The 20182-nt window shown below is 43.6% G+C and overlaps 1 protein-coding gene across 2 annotated transcripts in view; it reads right to left on the bottom strand.

The window, feature by feature from the left end:
- Positions 1-6194: 6194 nt before the first annotated feature.
- The window catches only part of LOC128766444 (glutamate receptor ionotropic, NMDA 2C-like), a 45692-nt gene continuing 31704 nt past the window's right edge, over positions 6195-20182 (bottom strand). For both annotated transcript variants that reach the window (XM_053878089.1, XM_053878091.1), the window contains 9 exons: positions 19443-19654; positions 13703-13871; positions 13237-13390; positions 12998-13123; positions 10958-11187; positions 9921-10081; positions 9488-9675; positions 9095-9327; positions 6195-8903 (listed from right to left, as the gene is read on the bottom strand). In XM_053878089.1, the coding sequence (XP_053734064.1) occupies positions 7443-8903; positions 9095-9327; positions 9488-9675; positions 9921-10081; positions 10958-11187; positions 12998-13123; positions 13237-13390; positions 13703-13871; positions 19443-19654 (2934 nt within the window). In that variant the 3' untranslated portion in view covers positions 6195-7442. The remainder of the gene's footprint in view (positions 8904-9094; positions 9328-9487; positions 9676-9920; positions 10082-10957; positions 11188-12997; positions 13124-13236; positions 13391-13702; positions 13872-19442; positions 19655-20182) is intronic.

Genomic DNA, 20182 nt, shown 5'->3' with positions numbered 1-20182 from the left:
TGCTGACAGATGGTTCTGACAAATAAAATGTTTCCCGCTTCCAGAGAGACTTGAAGTTATCTTGTGTTTGGCAGCCCATGTTTTGTTCTTGCAGATCCTGAGAGTCACATTTAACGCCACAAGGAACTCATTTCTTTTAGATGTGAACGCAGATGTGTACAGAAACATCTGCTGTTTAAATTTTCACCTCTGATGCTGCGATTTCTTTACTTTTGTTTTGCTCAAGCGCCTGTTAATATTTGATGGTTTAGCTAACATGAAGAGTGTGAAGGTTTGCCTTTGATGCTTTGGGTGACATCATGGTTTAAATGGATTCATTCTTTGGAGGCAGAGCTGATCAACAGGGTGGTCGACATCAATCTGCAGATCACAAAGGCAGCACAGGTGGATCGCAAGACATGACGTGAACATCATATGATCCCACTCAGACATAACCAGGTGAAACACCTTTGTGACCGTAACGCAGGTCATTTACGGAGCAGGTCAGCACAGCTCAGTATAGCATTCTGAAATGGCGTTTCGCAACCTGTCAGCTTCAATTGCTCTTCCTCTACAGTAACAGGAACCGGAGAGTGTGAAGAGCTCACAGCGCCACCCGTTGTCACGGAGGTGACCTACTCGTAGCTCGATTGTCTCTGCACTGCATGTAAACCGGGATGAACATGACGCAGTCGGCCTTAGTCGGGCTACTCTCTGCATGATTAATATGGTTAATATGTTGTGCTGAGTTCGCACTTTTTCCAATGCACAACAAGCAGGATGTGAGGCTCAGGCATCTGTTTCCTCCAAAATGAAATGATTTATTTTTAACACATTTGAAGTGCACTTTGAAGGCCTAAATCAGCAATGATCAATCATTAATAAAATAAATAAAAAAATAAGTAATCATAGATAAAAAAAGTCCCACCAAAAAAAACAAAGAAATGCACCATTTGGTTTTATGCAGGTACTATGTGGCGTGGAACAGCGCACCAGTGCCCCCTCTTGACCACGTCCACTGCTTAAATGTGACCAAACATTCTCAGCTTTGAGAACTCACCCTGTACCACCGTGAGTGTCCTGTCTTGTCCAACTACCGTTAGTTGCTCTTGACTGGGCCTAAATTTTTTATGTGCTGAATCCACTGGGCTCATTCAGGAGCTGAAACCTTCGCTGCATTCCCTTGTTTAAGCCAGTGTGGTTGACCCTCGATGACCAGTCACGCTTTGCAAAAACCTCAGGAGAATAATGGATCATGTCTCCACGGCTGCTTTAAGCCTCATCAAAGGTTAAAAAAAAAACGAGAAAGTTCAGGCTTGTGAGCCTTTTAAGAGGGACACATACACAAAATATTTGAATGGCAAAACTGACTCTCATGGTTTAGATAGATAGATACTTTATTGATCTCTGAAGAGAAATTCCATTTCCAGCAGCATGACAGGTGGAAACATAAGAGCAAGTAAAAAAAAAAAAAAAAAAAAAAAAAATGGTTTAACCCCAATTACTAACCTTCACCCTACAATGATGCAGAAAACAAACCCCCTCAAAACAAACTTCATCCTTGATCGTGAACTCCATCAGGATAAACACACACCAGGACAAGACAAATGTCCACTTCCATGTGGAGGGAACCTCCTAGGGGCTGGGTTAATTTGGACTTTCATTTCGCGGCTGAGGGCAGCAGACACAGAGAGAGATGTAGAGCGTGAAGTCGTTCAAGAGCGTGTCGCACCAACATTCATCATTGCCCGTGTTTTACAAGGGTGTCTTGTCCAGAAAGAAACCACCGGAAGCTCATGTTTCATCGTCTCACTGCTTTAATTTGAGAGCAAAGTCTGGACCTAAAACGTCTGTCTCACTTACAACAGCTTTTCTTTGGTTTTAATGCTCCTGATGTTCAGAGATCACACAGATGTATTTTCTCACATTTGCTTTTCACACGATCTTCTATCCTTCACCAGCTTCATCTGTTCCTCACCAACCCAGCTGAGAGTGGGAAAATCCAAACTTGACTACTGGTACAGCAAAGCAGGCCAAGTCAAGCAGGATAATACTGTACCAAGTCTTCTGAATCAGCTTTGGTAACACGTGTAGCCACATGAGCGCTAACTGTTGCAGTGCATTTCAACAGTAGGAGCACTTTTTACCAGGAAGGCAATATGAATTAGTCGTTCTATAAAGCACCCCTGGCTTCACGGCCTCAGCCTCCAGGTGAATGTAGCACCGGACGGATGGGAACAGTAATGGACACTGTTTGCCAAAAACCCTGATCATTTATGTGGCTTGAGAGTGAGGTTTGTTTGCCCAAAGTTACTGATTCAACACACCCATCTATAATTCAAATTTGAAAATCAGGCGGATATTGCAAAAATCATTTTCCATCTATGTCCCAAATGTGTATTTAAAAATTAATACTTCACCTTGAGCCCTCTAAGGCTTTGAATTTTTGGGGATTCAAAAGGAGACGACCGTGAAGCAAGTCGTCGTCTGTCGGATCCCTGCCCCAAAAAAATCAATATCATGTCCAGACATCGGTCAGCGTGTGCGTGTGTGTGTGATCCTGGTGAAGATCTGTGTGTGTCTGCACCCACTGGGTTGCAATTCTAGGTCCAATTTTCCAATAGGTTCCACGTTGATTTCCTCTGGGAGGTGAACAAATGTCGCTGAGCTCAATAATCACAACATATGTCACTCTTTTTTCACACTGGTTTTATTTTTGGAATAATAACGTTTAAGTGTAAAATATATGCACAGAGACTAGTGGAACTCACTCAAGACAAGAACAGTGAAAGCAAAATAACACAGGTAGATGTCAAATAGCAATTTAATACAAGGGAAAACAAATAAATATAATGCCGGATTTATACATTTTAAAACAACAACAACCAAACTTGAACTTTTTTTTTTCAAAAGTTCTGATGTACGTTTTCTCCCCTTTTAATTTCACTCTCTCTGATAAAGTCTCGTCCTGAGAGACCTGAAAAGGAGCGAATCCTATTCCTACTTTCAGAGTGGCTAGAGATCCCGGGGATAACACCGCGGCTCCGCCGGGTCGTGAGGCCTCGACTGGTTAATTAGACGCTACCGGCGGTGGCAGGTGTCACTTAGTGTGTGTGTGTGTGTGCGTGCGAGTGTGTGCGTTTCACAGTGTGTGTGTGTCACAGGGTGTGTTTTTGGCAGAGGGGAAGGAATCTGGTCGCTCTGGTGATGCTATAGGATTTTACCAAGTAGCCAGAAGCTTGGAAGGGAATTATGTACATTTGGAAAAAAAAAAACAACTATAAAACTACTATATAAATCTGATGGTAATATGAACGAGAGTGATGAAGTCTCCCGTCTGTGGGCTTATTGATGACCCACAGAGGTGGCTATGGTTCTGCTAAGCGAATGTAATGTAATGTGATTGTGTTCTGATCAACAGAAGAAGAGTCATGGAAGCTGGCGACAGACCTTCCTTCACACTGAGCATCTCCTGTCATTCAGAATCTACTTTGTTTAATCGGGATCGCCGACGACCTTGACGGGACTGTGAGCCCCGTCGTCTGACCCCCTTCACACCTTCTAATAATTTACTTTACACGTCCAGAACGTCCAGATGCTGCGAGTCACCTTGAGACGAAAGTCTGGCCGGAACACTGCTGATAACCAAGGTGAAAAAAAGTGAGAAGACACGGCGAGAATGTGGAGAGGAGAGATGGCGTAGGAGATGTCTGTGGGCTGTCAGGAGGAACAGGTGGGAGAGACAGCGTCGGAGAGGATAGTGGGAACGATGGCTCCAGCAGAAGAAGACAAGAAGAAGAAGAAGGGAGGCCTTGTCCATCCTGAAACATTCAACTCATATTTCCTGATTAAAAGTATAGAACGCCTTTAAAGATGAAAAAAAAGTCATTATTATTTCATGACTCGCTCGAAGAAAAGTGACATCGCTGACAGCCATGTCGCTTGTCATGACTTCCGCCTTCACGTTGGCCACATCATCAAAGCCAACCCTGCTTGTGGTGTGACAGCTGTCTGTGCACACCAGGAAGTGTTGCATCAACGTTCCTAATTAAACTTTGATTCCAAACACGTGCGCCAGAAGGAGATGGAGTCTGCTGGTACTTCCAGTCCAACGCGACTGGATCTGCCAGCCATCAGGAACGTTCATTACTTCCACAATCTTCACTTCCTGCGATCGCTTCCATGGGAATAATATCCAGGGAGGGGAGAAATTAATAAGCTGAATTTATGAAAGGTGGCTGGTAGATTTTTAAGATTGGTCTATGTACATATTAAATATGGTGCAGCGTTCACTATTACTACAGTGACTAGAACTGCTAGTACAATATGAAGCGGGTCCAAGATGTTGGTGATACACCAATTTAAATAAAGATTTTGAGTGTTTCTTCGTTCCCAGCACAAGTGTGAGCTACCTGAGACAAGACACCCTAGTTCCCTCTTGTTAAAAATATATTTTCCTCCATCTCACTAGTACTGCAGCACCCAAACTACTACTTCCAATACATGCCAAATAATGATGCAGCAGTAATAAATAGCAGTAACAATTTGGCACTCACATACTGAAAGATCATTTATCGTTTGTTTGCATTTGCAAACAGTTTGGTTCGTGTTTTTGTGCATATAAATCTGTCTCATGTTGTGTCCCTTCATGTCCAGTCAGCGTTTGTTTTCATCCTTATGATCTATGTAAGAGTTTTCATCTACATTTGACTGAACAGTTAAGACCCCTTAACATTCATTCAGAACCAATAGTGGGGTGGTCTTCGTTCTTTAATTTGTAAACAGAATAACCGTATGTCGTATTATGTCAAAGAGTGGTCCCCATAAAGATGCCGTGACAGAGCCGTGCTTGTGTGTGTGTTGGTGCCATTGGGTGTTTGTGAGGCCCTTTTGCTGCACCCCACAAGGTTAAGCCTCAATTTGAGGATGAGGGCTCCAAAATAACTGGGTCATGGCCCAATTATCATTGGGATTTAGGTTTGGACAGGAAGGGATCACACTGGACAGGTTGCCAGTCATTGAACCACTCACACTGCACTCGAGTTCAGGGGTGGATGCAGGGGGGTGGCAAACCCCGTTAACAAAAAACAACTGAAATCTTCCCCCTCTGCAACGGCCCATTTAAGCTCAACATTCCTGCACGTCTACCTCACGCTGCCTCCCCTTCGTCTTTAGTGCAAGAGCTACATTATCAATACTTCTTCCACAGTGCCATGTTTGTTTTGGAGTTTGACTGTGGGCTGTCACCTTTGTGGGTATATTGGTGATGGAAATCTAAGGTAGCAATCTTTATGCCAAAAAAAGGAATCAATACAAGTGGATGTCTTTCATCGCTTAACCACCCCTTATCGCACGGCAAACCCCAGCGACTTCTGAATTCTGAACTGTCATTGACTCAGCACACTAGGCTCAATAACGCTGGATACACACACAGTTAAAAATACACCCAAGAACCCGCAGTCACAGAAAAAAAACAGTTACACCTGAAAGCTCCCGCAATACTTCCCTTAGCACACAGAGACATTATGGGTGGGGGAGCTGGTGCTCAAGCCAGAAGAAACGTTAGGAAGAAAGAAATCAACACTGGAATCTGTGGCCTGGTAGCGACAGGTTGTCACTTCACGTCTGGACTAAGACTTTCAAATTTAATGCATGGAACTGATTTCTCAAGAATCTAAGAATGAAGGAAAATGGGGCACTTTGATCATGACAAAAAGGCAAAAGAGGGGAAAAGGATTGTTCCTCGAGCCCCACTGGGGAGCCATCTGAGTGTGTCCTGCCAATTTTTAAGAGGTGAAAAGAAAACTGATCATTCCCATTGACCAACCTCCGGAAAACCTTAGACCAGCAAGACCACCTCTTTAGCACTCCAAGGGTGTGGGACAGAGAGGGGGCGCAGAGGAGTGCAGCAGCCCCAAACAGATTCAGGCTAGCCACAGGATGGAAAAGGGCAGTCATGGGACACACTCTTGTGAAGGGAGAATGAAATTTCAAACATACATTATAACCTCAGGTGACTGCAGTCTACTTGACACACCATAGTCAGAATCCTAAGTAAATATGTCAAAATAATCACCAACCATTCAAATGTATATTTCAATTGAACAGAAACATGAGGCAAAAGCTACATGATGAATTTATTCAGTGAAAATTGTTAGATTTATTTTTTTAATAAGAGAATTGAAGACGAGAGTCACAAGCTTTGAAAAAGCATCTTTAATGGATTTAAATGTTTGGTTACATGTCAGGGGCCGTTAGATACAGGAACAAACTTTGAATCTATTCAGTCTCAATCAATTTCAATTTAAAGCACAAATGCTGGCGATGATGATGATGATGATGATGATGATGACCAAGAGTGAAAAACAATACCATCATAATAACGTGATTAAAAATTGTGACTATAAATTCCTCTAATATGTAGAATACGTGAGTTTGACACATAAATAAGACTCTAGCTCTTGATAATGTCGTCTGAGCGAGTTTGTGCTGCAGTTCTCCAGAACCAGAGAAGAACCAGAGTCCGTGATTAAGACACCAGGTGCTGGTCCAGGCTGATGTCAGTGGTCCCACCCATTTTTTTTGCAGACTGTGTTCACGTGGACAGATTCCCTCCGCCCATGACAAAGTGACATTTACACTCAAACCAATTCAAGATTGAATTTTGGGGCACAACTATTCTCATTCTGCAAGTTCAGCTTGACATTGAACTGAAACAAGAGCATTGCTGCTTTTGTCCCAGTCATGAGAAGAAAAGTTCGAGTTACGTGTGGATACAATCTGAACTGACAGGCAGAAACTTCCCCCAAGAAATGTCTAAATAATGAGATGAGAAATGGTGATGATCTGTCAGCTGAAAATATTAATTCAGCAGTCACTGATGTGATGAAAACTGGAAGATTTAAAGAAGGAAATTCCAAATAAAGGGATGAAACGTCTTAAACTTGAGAGGTGCAGTCAGAATTTGTCACACCTATGAAAACGTAGATCAGTTGCAGATTAAAATAATACACAGTGAAGACCGGCCATCATATCAAAGTCTCAATTGAAAATTAAATTGTTGTCAAAAACCTCAGCTTTAATAATATGGATTTATGTGAATTTTGATTTGGTTCGAATGTGTCACATTGTCATGGCAACAGTGTTTGGTGTCTCATTTACGTTCATCTCGGCTGTATAATGCTCTACAAAACCCGACACCAACTTCCGTCCACAGTGGAGCGAATATTTACAAACGCGATGGTACCTCGGCCAGTGAGCTAACCAGGTGGTGCCAGAGAGCTCGTAGGAAAGCAGCAAGAGAGTAAAACCTGCTTCGGGCACAATCCCGGGAGGTTGGTCGCTCTAAGAATTCAAGCCTTGTAATCAACAAAGAGTCCTGAATGTCCTAAAATGGGCAACATCCTGTGAGTTCACTGCACTAGACACATGACAAATTGCAACATCTAAAAAAAAACTTGTTTTCAGACTTCTGATTCCAAACTGGATACTCTTCTCCAAGGCCGCAGCACGCAAGGACTCCCAGAAGTCTGCACTCCAGCCACCTGACTGATTTGGGCCTCTGATCCAGTCCTGGATCCCTGGTAAACCCCATAACCTCCATAGACACTGTCCTGGTAGAGCAAGGCTCGCTGGCTCCCACAGCGACCACCACCGCAGGCTAACAGCTGGCAGACTGGGTTGGAAGTCTGGCTGTGGTTCTGCAGGTCCTGAGGACCATGATAGAGCGGTAGTCCCGGGTAGGAGTTCAGGTAGTGGGCATATTGTCTGCTGAGCAGGCTGGTGGCCCTCCGTACCATCCCCCGCCCAAACCCAGTGCCGTGACGCAAAGCTTCCCCATACGAGGGGAGATGGGTCGACTGTGAGTATCTGAGCCTGTGGCCTTTGCGCCCGTTGGGCCTGCGGTGGTCCTCCCGTATGTGGAGGTAGGCCTGGTTCCGTGGGAGGCACAGATTGTTGCGAAGCTGGGCCGGGTTGTAAGGTTTAGTTGGCGTGGTTCCGGGAAAAAGGTCTGGCAAGGTTGTCGGTGACTGGCTGGAGAGAGACGACTGCGAGTCATCCAACTGATGGTTCTGCTCCGTACCCCAGGTGGCTTTGAGGAAGGATGGTCTTCTGTGTCTGCGTCTTCCTCTCAAGACCAGGTCTTCTGGAGGCCAAGATCCGTAGTTCTCCACACGAGGGCTGGTAAGGTTCGGTAGGTAGCTGTTGTCAGAGACATGGTTTTCCTGCAGGTTGTTCGCCTTCAGCTCACTCAGACACATGGGGGCTTTCTCGTTCTTCATCTGGTCAATGTTGTCACACTGGAAACTCTTCGACCTCTTTTTCCGCCGGGATAAGATTGGGTCAACCTCTTGATTTGGGAGTGAGGAGAGTGGATGGGTTGTGTAGAGGTCTGGCAGTTGCAGGTCTGTGTATGAGTAGAACTGTGAGTGTGGGTCGATGTACAGCCTTCCTGTCGTCTGGTACTGATGATGAGGCAGTGGCTCTCCGACCGCCAAGTGCGGGGTACTCAGGCTGGAAACTGGAAGTGGTCGGTCATAGAGACAAGAAGTAGAGCGCGTGGGCAGGGTATAGCGGAGCGGAGTTGGTCGGTTCACCACTCTCTGGTGCTTCAGCGGTGGTGTGAGTGAGCGCTGTGGGAGTGTGACGTGGTTCTCCATCACATAAGCAAATCCTCCCGGCACAGTCTCTGTTGCGACCGGTGGCACGCGAACAGGCAGCGTGCCGCTGTGCCGGCTCAGGTGCTTGATGGTCTTGGTGGCGTTGTCCAGAGAACTCTCCACATTGGCAGTTGAGACCAAGTCTTTAGCCGTGCGCAGCATCTTTAGCATGTTCGCTTGAGCATAGTTGGTCGTGAGATCTGGCTTGGTGAAGCCGGGCGGGCGACCCACATCCTCCACCCCATTGAAGCAGCTGTAGATACCCTGAAAGAGAGAGATCAACAATGCAACCAGTTAAAGTCATATGACATAGCTGAAGCTGTTGGGTAACTTAAGGTGTAAGAATCAGCTAAAAAGATATTCTGCGACAACATGCAAAAAGGGATATTACTGTTCATAATTTAACTTCAAATTGGGCCAAAAAAGATCAAATTGACCCTGATGAAGCCACTCACCCGGCTGATGGCCAGCAGGAAGTCCAGCTTGTGAGACTTCTTGACCGCGTGTCTCAGCTTCCAGTAGAGCAGGTGTTCCCAGGCAAACACCAGCAGACTCAGACCCATGGCCACCAGCAGCATGTAGAAAACACCTGCCATGTTGTCGATGTCCAATTTGCTGCTCATCACCTCGTTCTTCTCATTCTGGCAGATGCCCGACAGCCAAACAGTCTCCAGGCGCTGAGTGTCACCTGTAAGAGCCCACAGGGATTTCTGACTCTGGGTTTCTCAATTAGTGCATTGGGAGTTCAGCTGGGTCTCCAACCGCACATATCCAGAAGCATACTGGTTCCAGGTTGAGCTCAAGCAGACGTGGAGCCAAGCAACTACCAGGACACAATTTGGGCTCACCATCTCCAAGGAACTGGAGGAGCGCCAGGTCAATGGGTCGCTTCCAACGCGAGTCTTTCTGCAGTGCAATGCCATAGCCAGTGGTGGCAAAGACTTTCCCGCTGCCAATGGTCACCAGTTTACAACCCTCGTCTTTTCCCGCCATGTAGTTCAGGACAGCAGCGTCGTATATGAAGGCGTCCAGTTTCCTGTGAACCAGTTGCAGAGAAAGCTGTTCCACATTTCAAAGGAACGATGTAGCAGGCACGGATTTGCTTTTTAAAAGATCAAGAAAGCATCAGTTTAAAAAAGCTGTCACTCTCTGAAGTTGATCTCAGCAGTTCATCAAACACTCTAAAACAAGGACTTCACTTCATCTTAAAATAAAATGATTCCCAGAATAGACCCTCCATCAGTCGATCTCTCAATGTCTTTGAAGAACGAAAAATGTTACCCAGTCTTCAGGCTCTCTAGCGCCTCCTCCACCCCCTTCTGGTTGTACTTCATCATGTGCGAGTGCATGTCCAGGTAGTTACTCCGGATGTTTCTCTCTGTGCTGCCATTTGGAACCGTCCCAAATCGGAATGGGGGATAGTGCTCGTGAGGCTTCTGGAACTGAAGGGAAAGGAAAAAGATGGAAAAACAAAAGAGAGTTAAGAATTGAAAAAAAAAGAAGAAGAAAAAAAACAGGCATGAATTGTGAAACAAGTACAACAATAATATATAATATATAGCAAAATCAGATCACGTAAAATGGTGTGAAATATTAGATACAGATAAGAAGTGTGTAGTTGTAATGTCATTTTTTGAGATGCAAATAAGTAAAATAATGCAAAACTGCAGCGAGAAAGTCAAATCAATTGGAAGATACATTATAAAACATATTTTTTGTGCAGAAAAAATCAAACGTTGCAACAACACATTTACCTAATTTCAAAGTCCCAGTGAACTGCCCACATAAAATCACAGCAATAATCCTAATCCACATTAATCTGCATCTGATCGAACTTTGGGAAACTCAATTAAAGTGTGCACTGCAGAGACGATTCATCTTTGTAACAGCTGCGCCCTTTAGAGCCATAAGTTGACAAATGACCAATTGTGTGTGTGTGTGTGTGTGTGTGTATTCGTCTGTGTGCATGCGTGTAAGATGACAACCCTCTTCTCTGTAGGAACATAAGCAAAATAAATGAAATTTTTAAAAATGAGACATATCGAAAATTCTTCAAAAATTATTCTTCAGTGACAGCCTCTCATGTTTTCAGTGATTTTGCAGCAGCAGTTCAAGGACTGGGTTCAGCAGCTGGGGGCAATATTGACGGCCGCAAAGTCTTATTCATTTTATTAAAGACAAGAATTGATTGACTGTGGCTTCACAAGGCGAAAGTGTTTTTTGCGTTGCCATGCCACTGTAACTCCTTTGTCTGTGAAGGGTCGATGTTAAAAGCAGCCCCTAGTCTGTGTTGGTGGGACACAGCTAATGACTCTCACCTTTTTGTCGGAGAGTCCTGAGACAGTGTCGATGTACTGCTCCTGGATCATGAAGGCAGCCAGATTAGCCGTGTAGGATGCCAGGAAGATGACAGCAAAGAAGGCCCAGACCAGCACCATGATCTTGCTGGTGGTGCCTTTAGGGTTCTCAATGGGGACAGAGTTGTTGAAGACGATACCCCAAAGAAGCCACACTGACTTCCCGATGGTGAAAGTCGGACCTCCGGGAGCTGAGAAGAGTGGGTGAGATGTCAATGACTTGACAAATGAACATTTAGAGCGTCACCGCCGCCAAAGACATTAAATTTTTGTTGCCATTTATCTGTCTGTCTGCAAAATAACTTGAAAAAAGTTGAATGTATTTCTGTGAAATTTTGCAGAATAGCGACTAGATAATGATGAACTACACAAACTGTTTGGTGACATCATGGAATTTCATCATTAATTTATGTTTTCGAAGAAGTTATCATTCACTCCCCCTGCTGTGTTTGGAACTAGCAAGAAAAACAAAAAACAAAATAAAGGATAGGACTGGATGAAATGCAACATACAATGAAACGCACTTTTACGTGACTAGGTGCCAAAACATGTTGTAAATGCTCCTTTTTAAGGTTGATATCGCTATAGTTGTGGCGATACTGCTAAGTTAAGGTCACTGATGTGTACTTTTGGTGTGAGTCAGTACAGTTCTTGAATAGTGGGAGTTGTTTCTTTACAAGTCACGTGAAATGAGCTTCTTGTTGCGGCGATGTCTTGGAACTAGACGTTATCTTTCACTGTTGTCAGTGATTTACAATTACAGATGTTACTTTTATTGCTACCGTTGTGGTTGTTGCCTTTTATTCTATTACCATTGCTGTTGTTTTTATGAATGTACTGACTGTACAATCTAATCTTAGAATGTCTGCTGAAGCCACTTCAGTTATGGGTTAAAATGTGACTGGCGCCAAGCCTGCTATGATGCATTTGGAGTTGCTGCACCACTGTGACATCATTACGTCTGGTGCCATCATAACTGCAGTCCTGCTTGTTTTGCCAGTAAATATTCCTGTGATCACATGGTCTGTGTCGCCGCTGTTGACATCACCATCACCATTCTTTCTACTGATGTGCATGTCACGGTTGCCATTGAAGTTGTTGTGCAGCGAAGGCCACGCGTGCCAGCATCCGTGTCATCATCAGTCTCACTTGCTCTTGCTGCCTGTGTTTGTTATCAAGATCTGTGTTACTACTGTCGCCACCGTCCCTCAATGGTGTACACTTTGTCTTCGGTTGAAGGTTCTCGCAGAGAAAACATGCTGTGAAACCAAACTCCTGTTTTCTCCGTCGCTCTCTGCTGCAACAATTGAAACCACCGCTGTCATCGATCAGTCTTCGCTTGCTAATTAAAACAAGAAAACGACCTTTCAGACCCGGAGACTTTGTCAGAAACACATTCTGGAACTGATCAGTCCTGGACTCACACAGTGCAGTCACAGATGTTTGACTGTGAAAGTCCATGGTACAGCACGTCTGGCCATGTTCAGTGCAGCGCCACCACACTTTTCATTCACTTCTATTTTCTTTTAATTAACCACATCTAATGAACGTGTCAACAGTTTGTGACCCAGATCTCATACGTCTTCCTCTTCTGACTGTGTTCCAAAGAGGAGTTTCAGATCCTGCAGTGATGGAGCGCTCCCCGTCTGGAAGTTTGGGAACAGCCTGTCCCAGGAGATAAGACTCACCGAATCACAGGAATTTGTTCTTGAGAGTAATTCGATATGTGACCTTCAGTGTGTATAGTATTTTGTTCTGTTTTCAGTAAAATATACATGGATATAAATACATAAAGATTTTCTGATCAATGGAGAATTAATGCTATTAAATCGAAAACATGCTTATAACATAAGGTGTTCTACACAACCTTTTGTCTTTTTCTCATTTATCCAATGCTAGCTGATGTTGTATAGTAACTACATTTTTCAGTACACAAAAAGTTACAACAACTTTGGGATGAAGATTGTGTTGTGGCAGTGACATGCAGGTGCAAGAACTGACCTTTGGCGCTAACCAGACTGCGGTTGTATCCGACTGGACTGAAGTACTCGAACACAAAGACTGTTACTGCCACGACAGTGAGGCACATCACAAACATCATGACCCAGACAGCTGGACTGTATGGTTCTGCAGAGGAACAAATACATACTGGTTGAGATGCAGGAAGATGATCGAGAGAGTCAGTGATGGTCTGGTTCAAATCCGTGGTAAAATATCAGAATGAAAGAGTTTTGTCTCACCAAGAAAAGCAGACGGGGAGACAGTCCCGTTGCTACGGGCGACCATCACGCTTATTCCAGTCTCAACAAACGGGACAGAGAAGTCTATAATTTCTGAGCGCTCCTCGTTGATAGTGAGTGAACCAATGGCCATGTCAGCACGTCCATAAACCACCTGAGGAGGAAAAAACTTTTCTAATGCCACAGCTAAGAATTTGAAATTTGTACTTCATATTTTTGCATTTCTTTTCCAAATTTCTGAAACTACAATTGGTTAATCAGAAAACAATTTTGGGTAAATCTTGGCTCAAAGAATGTTGCTGAAAGATCACAAACTTCACTTAACATTTCTGTTCTGATTCATTCGTTCTGCACCCAACAAAACATAAGCACATTTAATCTGTACTTTCAGTGGTGAAGATGTTTTAGTTAGTTTACAGAACTAAGTCTCATCTGGTAAAACCAAGCTGCAGTGATGGTTCTTCACCTCTCCGATCATTCCGTTCCAGATTCCTCTCACCAGCTTGCCGTGTTTCCCATTGGTCACCAGGTATAGGTCATAGGAGAACTTGATAGTACGTGACAGTTTCTTGAGGATGTCGATGCAGAACCCTTTGCAGCACAGTTTCGTGTATGACTCAGAGTGGCCAATTATACTGCGGAGAAGAACATAAGAGTCAGCCGCCAGCCTGCTGTGATTTGAGGTCATGTGACCTCAAACTTCTACACAATATCTTGTAACCTTGTGTATGAGAAGTGCACATGATGGTGGTATTGGAAAGATAGTAGCATTGGGGATCTTGTAGTGATGAGAAACTGTTGCGTTTTAACTAGTTCTCTACCTATTATTAAAAAAATGCATGAATGAAATCCCTCCCATTGACATGAAGCATTACTGACATTATCTTTTCTTAGTGCTTGTCATCTCCTGCTGTTAGCGTCAGTGGTCTACAGCCGAGCAGAAAAGGGCGGACAACTGCTGCTTGGTTAGCTACAATATCGATATCGGCTGACACACAAACTCACACACTGGCGCACACACTCTGGTTCAGGCTTGAATGACTGGTGACCACTAATCAAACACCTTTAAGAGCGACTCGTACGCACTTTCCGTCGGAGCAGAATTGACGGAAAACAAAAGAAAGAAACAGTAAATATATTGAGGTCGAAAGGGACGACAGCTCCATTCTAAAAATAAAGAAACTGTTTGTTCACGTTCCTGAGAGTCGCTACGGACTGGTCTATCTTTAGATGCTCTTTTACTTCTACTGCCAAAGATATTTTTAAGACAGTTTTTTAAATTAAAGAGATGAAAGGAGATACAGTCAAAATGGTAACGTTTACCGTCACTTACCTCCTGTCTGACCTCATGATGCTGCGCTTCAATCCTCTATTGAACCCAGGCTTAACCACAGTGTAAGAAGGCCTTGTTCCCAAGATGATGGCTTCTCAGAAGTAAATTTGGTCTTCATATTTCATATATAAAAGCTTGACATTTTGACTTGACCTAATTTGAACTTCCCATCCCACTGAACTCTATATTTAAAAGTTTGTTTGACCTTGGACTGTAGGAGGAAACCAGAGTGTTCAGAGTAAACCTACCCTCTGCTTTGAACCTGCAGCCTCTTCACTGTGAGGCTGCCCCTCTACCTCATGGCATTGCTTGTTTCAATCGCTGTTAGAGGAATTGGGGCAGGGACAGCTGTCCACTCAAAACACACTCACACACAAAGACAGGAGGAAGGTGTCCTCTGAGACTGTACACGGCTCGGCGAGTCTCTCAAAAAACTCCAGAAACTAGAACAGTGGAGGGAGAAGCCCTGGAGGCAGCCAGTTCTCGGCAGAGCAGTTGACAGAAACAACCAGAAGAAGAGGATGACAGGACGTCAGGACAACAGCAGCTTCAGATTAGAGGGAGAGAGAGCGACAGATGGACCAGGATCTGAAATCACCAGCAACCACCTTATGTAACAGCTACTGTACTTTTGCTGCCAAAATACTTCCAGTAACAAGATGGTCCTCAATAGTTCGTCTCATTACAAACAAATTGATACCGAATCATTAATCAAAAACCATTGGTTCCATTTTGGGGGGCAATATTAAATGCTACATTCATTTCTCCAACTGCTAATTCATGAGAGTTGAGCAGGCAATAAACAGGATTTGAAAATCTAATTTGGATTATTAATAAATATTTGAAATAACCAAGCAACAGTGTGAAGAGTAGAACGACTTCATGCCACAATGAGCTTCAAAATGGAAACATTGCGAGTCTCTCTTGAAGCTGGTGAGTTTGGATGCTGTTGTCTGTCTCGCCCTCTATTTTTACTATTAAAGTAAACAGTCCATGTCCAAGCACAGCCCGCCTCGTCCAAGAGTATAAGAAGTGACACGCTCTGAAACCTATGAAGCTCGAAACTGCAGAGTGAAAACAACATTCAAATGTTGTTGCAGATCTAATTTGTTGTTCAAATATTATTGCTGAGCGTTTTGTTCTTGCTATTCAGGAGGTCAGTATGACAAAACTCTAGTGCTGAACGCCATGATTTGTTTTGTTAATGAGTAAAAATAACATCTGGACTTGGGTTGAGGCGGCTCAAACGGCACAGTGAGATTGACCCTTTGGTTCAACCGCGGACGCGTTTCTTCTGCTGAATCTTGGGTCTCACCCAACTAGGACGGCGCAGAGACAGAGGAGGATGATGCTGCGGCTGGGTTGCGACAGATGTCCTCCATGTTGGACAGATAAATCTTCTTTACTGGCAATCAATGCGCCATCGCGCTCAACAACAGCCGCTACATATCTCTGGATAATTAATGTGCCAGACAAGGAGCAATCTGCATAACACACAAACACACACGCATATCTGAAAAGACTGCCTTGTGCAGTGACCATGACCACTACATTTATTATGTAGATGGTTTTCCCATCCTCAGGTGATGATCAATCGGAGGAGAACGTACAGCACCAAGAAAAACATCTCTAACGTCAACAGACATGACTAAGCGGAGTTCTCAGCTCACTTAGCCGTGGCGGCACACTCACTCATAGTCACAAAGCATTCAAGAGGTATACTTATAAATTATTTTTCAAGCTTGAATGCGGCTCTGTTTTGGAAATAATTACAATTTATTGAAGCACAAGCAAAGTGTGAGGCAGGAGTTTGGTCAGACTTGTTACAAAGCTTTCCTTTCTCTTTTGTTCTAAAACTGATCAGCTTAAAGCGGGAATATTGACAGAGACTTTCATTTAGAATAGAGTTTAACTTCAACTAGATGTTTTATCCTGGTCAACTAAAGGTTATTATTGTTATTATTATTATTACTAGCGGCAGAATGACAGTGAGTCATGAAGGCACATTTCCCGGATTTGTTATTTATTGGGCACCAAGACTACACTTTTATCTGTCCCGAGAATTTGGGAAACGCAGGGCCACAAGTTCATAGGATAATTGCAGCGACTGAAACAAATCTGCGTGTCAGAACGGATCACACTGAAGTTTTAGTCCCCACTGATGGTTCAGAGCTGGAATACACAGAGTCAAGATCAATACGAGGCCGGCAGAGAATCTTCCTGTTGAAATAATGAAACTCCAGAGGACAAGTAGATGGAGTAAACAAACAGGAAGTACAGACTTTGTCAATTACATTTGTGGATTGTTTCATATGTGTGTTTACAGGAAAACTATCAAAAGGAGTTGGTGACAAAAGTAGCAACTGTCAACGGAAGGAAAGTAAGGTTTGGTTCTTTGCTGCAACTATATCAGTGTCCCCAAAGAAGGTGGTTATATCTTCAGGTTGTGCCTTCATAAAACCTGTCCCATATTTTTTGGGATACAAAACATGATTAAATCGGACCTTTAGTATCATAATGCTCTGTCAGAATTCTACACAGTAAGATGACTGAGATGTCTATCGGAACTAGATGTCAAATATATATTTAAAGGTATGTTATATTTTGGTGTTTGCGAAACTTAGACTGAGAAGAAGCAGGCACAGTCCTGCTCCCATTTTCTATCTCTGAGGACATAAATAATTCATGTGACTGGAAACAACTGTAGCTGCAAACTGTCACCAAAGCTGCTGATGAACATTATATTCACACTAATCCCATTATTCGGGAAAGCTAGATGGGATCAACAAATTTAGGAAAACTGATCCACACTGAGTTGTCAGCTTCAGTCCGCACGGCAAATAGCAACCAACATTGGGGTGGGGCTGTGATCAGTGAAGCCAGGGGTGATGAAAAAGCCCCCCCCAATTACTCGAACTTAAATGAAGTGTGGAGGTATGTGGCATCGACTCAGGACCAAACTGGGGCAGTGACACGAAGGGAGGAGGGAGGAGGTGCGAGTCTAGACAACTACAGGGCATCTCAAATGTTGACATGCGTCTACATTGAACATTTACAGATGGTTAATATCTATACCTGCCCTATATACTGATCATATCATATTGATTTGATCATATTGATCACTCAGCCTTTGGTCTGAGAAGAGGTCTCCTCCAAGGTCAGTGAGTGCAGGAAACTGCCAAAGAGAGATGTTGTTTTGGGGACCTAATGGTCATGTCGCCTTCTTGCTTTCTATGAGAACAAACTGCGACTTACTCTGAGTCTCACACAACTGACTGAGCTCATCATTCCCACCATGTCTAAGAGAAACAGCAGCCCATTGTCTTCAGCCAACTACAAATGTCAGACATGTTTAAAGCCATGGAACAGCACCACCGCCAGCTCTCTGCGATGTTCATTGGTTAAACTTTGATCATGGTGCAAATGCGCTGTGTTATTAACTGCCACACTCCTTCCCTTGACTCCTTCCCTTGGAAAAGTGGTTTGTGATTTGTCTCATGTCAATAGTGGAGGAAGTGAAGTCACTCCACCAATGTTGTTAAGGGCATTTTAATACCGTGAGGTTTCAATCAAAGCATGTGTGCTGTTTCATAAGTAGCACATGGTAAGGAAACTCAGTTTATTGAGTTAATAGTGACCTATTTTAAATCAAATTGTGAATCAAATCATGTGTTATGCTGCTTCACAAGTGTCACGTAAAAACAACACTCACATTACCATATGCAGCTCAAGGCAAATGACAGAGGCTTAAGTCCAACATCTCTCTTCGCTCACAGGAAATTTATTTAGAGTTTATGTCATTTTTTAATCTGAAATGACACCAAACCACGTGGTGTGCTGTTTCTTAAGGGGCTGTAGTCTAAGTGGAAAAGCCTCCACACATTCATTTTCGGTTGACATCACAGTTCACCTATTATGGATAAATTCTGTCAATATCTGTGAATATTTTGTGGTATCCAGCCTTTGTATGTGGGTCCAGTTTGTCCAGGTGTGGTCCACTGACTTTTTTTTTTGCTGCATTGATATAGTCATCTGTCGCAGAGATAGACCACAAGCATAGCGAAATCACTTGACCTCCCGAGCCTTATACCTCCTTGATCACCAACAATCACTTTCCATCTCAGGTGAGGTTAGAGGACACTTTTCTCTCAAGGATCCAAAGTGTGGAAGGGTTCATCTTCTGAAGTTCTCACATGATGCCATCACTGTTTCTCGCCTTCATATTCAGAGTCCATGTCTTGTCTCGGACGCTGACTCGGATGTGTGTTCAGACTAGTGGAGAACACTGCTACTCTGGTTTGTATATGAGGTGAAATGTGTGAAATTCCGTAGATTTCCGATTCAGATTTTAACCAAATAAGGATTTAGTTTTTTGAAAAATTGTAACCCGTTTGCGACTTATGTCTGTTGTTAAATACCATATGTCTCTTGCTCCCATTTGTCGGCATACAGAGGAGAAAGAAAGGAAAGCTCTGAGAGGCAACTATTTCATCAAAGTCAACAACCATTTGATGTGCATATTCTAATCACATAAAGCATCTGGAAAAAGAAAGCACTCAGTGGAGTGTAACACTTGGAAAGCAACTTTCACCGCAGCAAAACCTCGAACTTTTATCATCACCTGTAATATCAACATGAGGTGAAGTAAGTGCTGAGCTGGCTGAAATTTCTACATTAACGCCAACACTAGCCATCACTGTGGGCAGTGATCAGTGTTGATGTGCAGACGAAATGTGAAATGAGGAGCCAACGGCTTGGCAAAAGTTCAACCTTTGAACTGGCTTCCCATCGCTATAGTGTAAGAAGTGTAATGGCAAATCATGAATGGTGTCTACAAGATCACCACCACCATCAGATGATGATGTAACCGTACCTCTCAGAGTGGTTTGACTGGCGACGGCAGGGTACAGTGTTGCGTACGCAGGTCCCAGTCCCTGGATCCACGTTCTCAACCATGACAAAAGGATGCTCCTCCAGCGTGGCCACCGTCAGGTGCCGATCATCGGACACGTGCTCCAAGAAGTTGCCATAGCGGGGCCAGACGGGATAGCGGACCTGTAGGATTCCCCGACCGTAGGTTCCCACCTGAAGAGAACATCATCAGTTATATAAACAACTTCACCAACATCCTCACACATCCCACTTTGATCTGGGCTCATTTGGTGGACGATTATTCAATTATTCATTTAAATCCTCCCGCAGAGTGAAACCAACCGAAGCGACAACACGCGTGAATAGAACATATTGAACAGATTGTTGTCATTTGTTAATGGTTTTCTCTCTGCGGCTGGTTAGTTTGGAGACAGGCACTGGGGAACTGACATATTCGGCATAGATTTAGCTTCACGGCATCAAAGACTGATTTGAAATTAGGATCAAAGCACACATGAGGATTCATGCATGACCAAGATGTTTATGAAAATTATGTGTAGATGAACTCAGTCAGTTCAGGAGCGGCAGACACATATAAGAATATAAGAGTGTGAAGAGATCATTGGTCTTTCTTGGAAATCGAATTGGAAAATGGTTTTCTTAAGATAAATGGTTTAAAAAGATAAAGAGTTTTATTCGGTGAACAAGTGGACGGTTCCCAAATTCCCATCAATCATCTCA

This window comes from Synchiropus splendidus, chromosome 1 (genome assembly GCF_027744825.2).
Source record: "Synchiropus splendidus isolate RoL2022-P1 chromosome 1, RoL_Sspl_1.0, whole genome shotgun sequence".
In the NCBI taxonomy this organism is placed as follows: Eukaryota; Metazoa; Chordata; class Actinopteri; order Syngnathiformes; family Callionymidae; genus Synchiropus; species Synchiropus splendidus.
Note: the sequence above shows the minus strand (reverse complement) of the source record. Positions and strands in the feature narration are given on the sequence as shown.